At 35.9% G+C, this 6984-nt stretch overlaps 1 protein-coding gene across 2 annotated transcripts; it reads left to right on the top strand.

Moving 5' to 3' along the window:
• The first annotated feature begins 1431 nt into the window (after positions 1–1431).
• LOC113322463 lies at positions 1432–6095 on the top strand. Of its 2 annotated transcripts, XM_026570547.1 has the most exons (12): positions 1442–1870; positions 1962–2904; positions 3186–3247; positions 3437–3470; positions 3582–3681; positions 3864–3932; positions 4120–4302; positions 4404–4532; positions 5074–5128; positions 5221–5310; positions 5385–5590; positions 5754–6095. In XM_026570547.1, exons 2-8 carry the CDS (start codon positions 2839–2841, stop codon positions 4436–4438), a joined length of 549 nt encoding a protein of 182 aa, XP_026426332.1. In that variant the 5' UTR covers positions 1442–1870; positions 1962–2838; the 3' UTR covers positions 4439–4532; positions 5074–5128; positions 5221–5310; positions 5385–5590; positions 5754–6095. The 2 variants fall into 2 exon arrangements, with proteins under 2 accessions (XP_026426333.1, XP_026426332.1); XM_026570548.1 differs by lacking the exons at positions 4404–4532; positions 5074–5128; positions 5221–5310; positions 5385–5590; positions 5754–6095 and having other exon boundaries at positions 1432–1567; positions 1741–1870; positions 3902–3932; positions 4120–4195.
• The last annotated feature ends 889 nt before the right edge of the window (positions 6096–6984 follow it).

Raw genomic sequence — 6984 nt, forward strand, 5'->3', positions numbered from 1 at the left:
ACTTTCTCACCTTAGGTTCTCAATCTAAGATTATTATCTTAGACTGAAAATTTAAGGTATCTCTCCTGGATGGGAATTTTCATTTATTCTCACCCCAAATCTCCACAACTCAAGTTCCAGGGTCGGTGTTGCTTTCCCTCGAGTCATGCTTTCTAGGTTTCTCCAACTATAACGTGCGATATGTCTTACTTTTCTGCCTCTTGCATATATGCGAACTAGGTTGCACGCTATATTCGGATTCCTCGTCTATCTGATAATAAATATCATTTATGTTGCCTTATTTTAAGGTCTTATTTAAAGATTTAACTCTTTCTTTTTTGTTTGACGTAATATCACTATATGAAATTTGAATTTTTCATTCCATATTTTCAATATCTGAGTTTTCACAACTCTAGTACAAAGATTTTTTATTATTTTTGTTTCATAGAAAAGCATGTGCATTCCTCATACTATTCTTTTTCTCTCCTTAAGCTTGCAAATGTTTTGCAGAATATTAGTTCGCTTAATCTTTCATTTTCCTCTATGCGAGATTCTTAGTATCCTTTGTTTTTGTCTTGAAAATAGAACTTCTTCCTCTGCATGCTTTCTTCTTCTATAGAAGCAATATGTCTGATTCTTAGTATCCTTAGTATTCTGCATATTTGTTTACCATTAACTTCTTAGCTTTTATTTCTGCAAAAGTTTGTACATTCCTCAACTTTATATACTGCATTTACCATTAACTTGTCAACTCTTTGACTCTATGCGATACGGTGTTTCCAATTCCTTCGCTTACTTTCTCTTTCTTCGCTCTTATCAATGTCGATTTCTTGAAAGTTTCTACTTTCCATTGTATCTCCTCTGATTATTCCAATGCCATTAGGCAAAGGGAACTTTATGCATTGGTGAAATGTCGATTCCACTCCCAGTATACTGTGCAACCATGGTCTCCCAATTAAAGCATTATCCACTACACAGAAAACAATGTCCATTGATAGGTTCTGTAGGCGAATTCGGATTGTCACTTCTCCTTTTGGCTTGTTCGCAGCTCCATTAAATCCATAAATTTTGTATGTTGAAGGAATTAACTCGTCATCTCTTCCGTCCATTATTTTGTATGCGTGATAGAAAAGGATATCAACAGAACTCCCAGTATCTATTACACTACACCAAATTTCCGGATTCGTAACAGCAATTCGTAACGGCTTTTTGGCCGTTACAAAATTCCAGTTAAAGTGGCAATTACGAAATTTTCGTAACTGAAGAACCGTTACTAATTTTTTAAAATTTTGTAACGAAGATAATCGTTACGAAACTTTTTATAGGCGTGCGAGTCACACGCTTGGTCACACTTGGGTCGTAACAGATGTATGCGCGTGTGCCATTCACATGTTGGTCACACTACGGTGGTCATATGACCTACCCCTTCAGCCCTTCTCGACTATTCCCTCTTCTCCTTCATTCTTTTCTCTCCTCCGCCTCTCTACCATATTTTTCTCTTCGCTGAAATTTCTACTCTGGTTTTAGTTTCGACCATCTGTATTATCTTTAGCAAATTTCAGTTTCGATTTCATCATCTGTAGCAAGAGTTCAGTTTCGATTTACTTGTGCAAGTCTTTTTATAAATCGATTTTAGGATTTTAGGGTTTCTTCATCATCTGTACTAGGATTTTAGGGTTTAAAAAATCGATCTTAGGATTTCAATTTGTTAATCGATTTTAGGGTTTCTTGTTCTAATATGTTTCGTTTGTTCGATTTCAGTTTGTAAACCTGAAGATGGGTATATTTCCAAGGTGTATGTGTGCATATCTGGATCTGGATTAGTTCATTTTGATTATTTATTTGATTCATCTGAAGATGAGTTTATTTCAATTATCTTCTTCTATTCTTGGTATTTCCCTAACGTCTTTTACTTTATATGATTTCTCAGATTTGGGTCTTAGGGTTTTATTTGCTTATTCTAATTTTCTGTTTATTCACAGAAAGAGGTGTAATCATCATGGTCTCGAGGATGTTTTGTAATCCTAAAGAACAAACTAATGCCTTGACAACGTTGGTTAAACTGAATTGAATGAGATAATAATACTTACTCCTTTAATTCATTTGTTTTTTGGTAATTCATTAGATTTTGTGGTGTGGATGTGATTTCCACTTAATCTCGATGTGGGTTTTTAAGGAATCATGTTCTTTGTAGTCGTGTGATGGTTTTCTGAGACTAGTAACTCCAGTCCTATTAAAAATTGCCTGTTGAGTTACAAGGTTATTGCAAAGAGGTTTAAATTTCATTAACAAGTATTAGTACCTGATGGCCACTCGGGGTACCACTTAGGTTGCTGAATTTACTTCTTTTGGTGGTATTGGAAAGATCGAAAAATTGTGCTTCCTTTTGAGTGAATGTTAGTCTGTTTCAGGGTTGTTATTTTTTCTCCGTTGTATGCATTTGATGTTCATTCTGGGGTGAATTTCAGTAGCGGTATTGGGGCATTATAGATTTCTGTGTATCCCAAGGGGTTGTATCAACCACCCAAAGTAATGTGCACTATATTGCAATTTCTGTATATTTTGTTTTGCTTAGTCGAATTTGTTTTGTTTGCTTAGAGAGGGAATTGATTTCTTCAATGCTAATGTGCCTCTATTATGAACTGACTAGATGTCAAAAGTTGCTAAATGGTTGTGATTGTTAAAATAATTGTTGAATATTTGTGCGTGAATTAGTTGGTTTCTGTTCTCCTAGATGCTTCTGTAAAGCAAGCACAGTGGGATGCTTTTGGTTCATTTAATTACTACATGGTTTAAATTTACTACATGGTTCACTAACGATATAAGTGTTCATTTGTATGACAGGATTTGGCTACTGCAATGGATGAGGAAGATATTGGAAAATTTACTGACGCAGTGAGGGAATTTAATAGCATGACCCGACTGGTAGGTTTTCATCTTTGTCAATGTGATTTTCCCTTAATTCTGATAATCAATAATGAACACTTCATGTCATCTCTCAGTTACTGTTGCTGAAATAAAGAACACTTCATGTCAGCCTAACTCAATGTCAACACCATGTAGCGGAGCCTACTGTTAAATTTAAGTCACACTGAGTTAATAAGATTGTTATTTTTTATTTTTTTCCTTGTTTTTGGCACACATTACTTAACATTTTACATCACTAAGATACTTTTGTTTCTGCATATTTCTTTTTGTTGCATAAGGATGCATGGAAGAGTACAATATTGCTGAGAGCAAAGGAAGCACTGAAGGCAAAAGAAGACGGGTCTGATCCTGATCTCACTTAATTTAGGTTTTTGTTCCCATCTTACGCTTATTATTGGTCTTGTATTTGTTAATGGTGCTGGATGTTGCTGTAATGGTGCCTCCCTAGCCACCTCTTTATCGAATTTAATTGTATCATGGGGTTTATCTGTGTGTACATATAATGAACACTTATATCATGTGTGCGCAGTGCAATGTTCTCAAAACTGATTACCATCTATGAGGTTTATCTACTGTTTCCTTGATCATTTCATTTTCTTGCTTTTAGTTTCCTTTAATTCTTTAATAACCAAAAGAATAGTTAGATTTGACGGAATTAGTTTTCTAACTTGCAGTATCAACTTGCGAAAGCACTTGCTGAACCAGTAGAATATATGTTAAATCCTATTGCTGCTGAACCAGTTGAAAGTGTTGTTTTATCTGGAGGAAATCCTGGTGAATATATTTGATACCTGTTTCTTTGGTCCATGTATATATATCTTAGCATTATTAGATGATTTAGCTTGCATTAAACACTTGACAATTTGTTTAACTCCAATTTCAATATGGTAATGTATTGTATTTCCTACTGCTTAGCTGATTTTGGTGTTTCAACATGATAATGCATTGTATTGTTGATTTGTCTCACTCGACCACTGATGCTATCCTCATAAAGAAAATTTTAAACTTTGGTCAAGTGGTAAAAGGTAAGAACACACTATCTCTGTTGCTAAAATAGAAGAAGAATAAAACTTCTTTTCTGAGTCCAATTATCTAGTGAGATCATGGAAACAGTTCATGCTTTCAGCTGATAGCTTTTATTTAATGTTACCTACTGGACCTTGTCAAAGATTTTCTTGCTTTTGTAACTGATGATTAAACTGTTTATGGCAGTTAAAATATTCACAGATGAATCAGGAAAGAGATCAAAAGGGTTTGCTTTTATACAATATACCTGTCAAGACGATGCTGTGGTTTTACCCAATTTGACGCTGAGAAATTGGTCGCTGCATTTCCTGTGGTTCACATCATGTAGTCTCTTTACTGTTTCCTGGGAACTGCTTATTGGCATCTTCGGTAAGTTGAATCTTAAGATATACTTTAGTTTCCAATATTTTAATTCTTCTCTTCATTGAGTGTGTTCCCCACTTTTCCTGATTCTGAGGCATCTTTTGCAGCCACTGCTTTTCCATGCAAGCTTTCGAACACCTAACCTGAAGGCACGGCTCAACACATTCCGCGAGGAGTTCCGTGCAGTTTGGCGCAATTATAGCGAGATGTAAATGAGTGGTCCTAGTTTCAACATTGTAAGTGGAGCTTTCTTTGTGTCCTAATGTTCTGGTTGATTCGCTAGTTGTTTCTGTGATGTGAAAAGGAACTTTTATCTAATTTCTTCCAAGTTCCATCCATTGCTTTGCATACTCATCTAAGTTTGGTTCTCCCGTATTTTCAGTAATTGTTCGTAGTCGTTAGGCCTTTCTTGTCCCTATCTTGCACTTGTTGTATCAGAATTCGTCTCGTACTTTAAACTTGCATGTATTAGATCTGCTTTAGAAAAACTGGTCATGACTTGTATAAGAGGTGGGGAGTTTTCCCGTCTCTTTACACATCTACTCTCAACTTTGTCACTAGTGGACTGTTGATTGTATATGGGTATGCATTTTATTTTCAAAGCATGGAAGTTGAAAATAGAACAACTGAACTATTCTGTTGAAATTCCTTGAGCACGTGGTTCTAGTAGAGGCTTGTGTAGGCAATAATGACCTATTTCATGCATAACCATTGTCTGTTGAACTTAGGTATTCTATGTTTTTTAGTTGATTTTGTTGTTGTTGCTTCTGCTAACAGGGGTTTTGTCCTTCCATCATGGGTACACTTTTGCGTGTCGAAGCTGCTCCATGATGTGGGTTCTCTTAATTCATTTGCAGTAGTGTAATTAGTCTTCATTTTTGAATGCATGCTTTAGGTTTCTTAGTTATGTATTGTCCATTCCAGGCCGGCCTTCCTAAGGGTGTTCTCAATATGATTTCCATATATGGTCTTACGGATGGTGCAACATTTGCTAGTCATATGGATGTCGACAAGGTTTGTTTTCCTATATCCGAGGAAGATTATATTTATCGAAGATTGCAGAATTAACACAAATTTTATTTTCTCAGGTATTTACATAGAAAAGGCTGACTTCTTTTCATCTTATTCTACAAGATCAACTATAACCGGCAAAATTGTTTCTGAACTGGCTGGTAGAAGCAACCTTAAGCCAGTGACTCTGGAGCTTGGAGGGAAATCTCCATTCATTGTATGTGAAGATGCCGACATTGACAAGGCTGTTGAAACTTCCCACTTTGCTCTATTCTTTAACCAGGTAATTATGTTCCCGGTACCCTTTTGTTTCTTAGTGTTGTTTAAGTTTTCTCATTTACTTGCACCTCTCTGTATGTTTAGTTGTCTGCTGGTAAATTTCATAAATTTGGTAACATCAAGTTGGTATTCTTATAGATGTTTTTGGCTTGTTTTGTGTTGTATAGGTTGGGATTTATGAACTTAAAGCCGGGTATTACGGAGAACTTGACGAAGAATGTTGCAAGGATAGCTTAGGGATGATTTGTGCTTGGAGACTAGTGTTTGGGAAATGCTCGACTCATTAGGTCCATTATCAGCTGCTAGTGTTGTCAGTTTCTATGTAGTATCTGTGATTTAAGTTGGAAGAATTTGTGAACTGAACTTAGGAGCTTAGAAAATTTTGAAAGTTTCTATTAACTGAATTTAGGGACTTAGTAAGTTTCTATGTATTCCCTTGGAATTTGATACTGAATTTGTGTTCTTTTTTGACATGAAATGGTTGAATGTGATATGAATTGATTGTTGAATGTGGATGATGGATGGAATGAAAGGTGGACGCAGGTTAACCGGAATCCCGGCTTATTTCCGGAAGAAAATGAACTTCCATGTCCATATTGACCTGGTCAAAATTGGTCAGTACTGACTAATTTTGACCAGTTCGATGTTGACTGGCAGTAATTTTTTGCTGTTACAAAAAAGTTCGTAACGGCTTCAAGCTGTTTCAACTTGCCACTTAGTAACGGCTAACACGTGTTACTAATTTTCCACGTAGTAACCTCTTCGGCTTGTTTCGTGAAGGCCCTGAGTTGTAACCACGTGTGAATTCGTAACGGCTCATAGCGTTACTAAGGTCGTTACAACCAAAATTCGTAACGGCTATATTTCCTTTACAAAAATAGTGTAACATCCATATTTGCGACAGGCACCAGCCGTTACAATCCGTTTTAGTAATGGCTTATTTTTGTTACTAATCCCAGAATTTGGTTTAGTGTTAGTATTCTATTCATAGCCCATGTATTTGCTTCATCCTCTTTATCATCCTCTGCTTTCGGATTTAGATTAATTCCTAATCTTACCACCAATGGACATTCATGTGATTTTCCTCCGCCTGGTGTTTCTTCCGCACTGAATGAGATAACTTATTTTTGCCACTCTTTTAATGGTGATATTTTCATAAGATTTAGGATCTCTTTGCCTTCAACATCTCTCGCATACACTCGACTTAAGATATTATCATGGAAATCTTTTATATTCTTGAATGAATGCATAATCGAATTACAATATAAGTTCTTCGCTTCCGCACCTACTTCAATTATATGTACATTCTTTTCATTATCTGCTTTATACTCATTTCCCCTTGGTGGTGGTGGTGGAAAATTCTTTGGTTGTGCTAAGAAATGGTTTAACTTTCCATGT

Source organism: Papaver somniferum, chromosome 11, assembly GCF_003573695.1.
Source record: "Papaver somniferum cultivar HN1 chromosome 11, ASM357369v1, whole genome shotgun sequence".
In the NCBI taxonomy this organism is placed as follows: domain Eukaryota; kingdom Viridiplantae; phylum Streptophyta; class Magnoliopsida; order Ranunculales; family Papaveraceae; genus Papaver; species Papaver somniferum.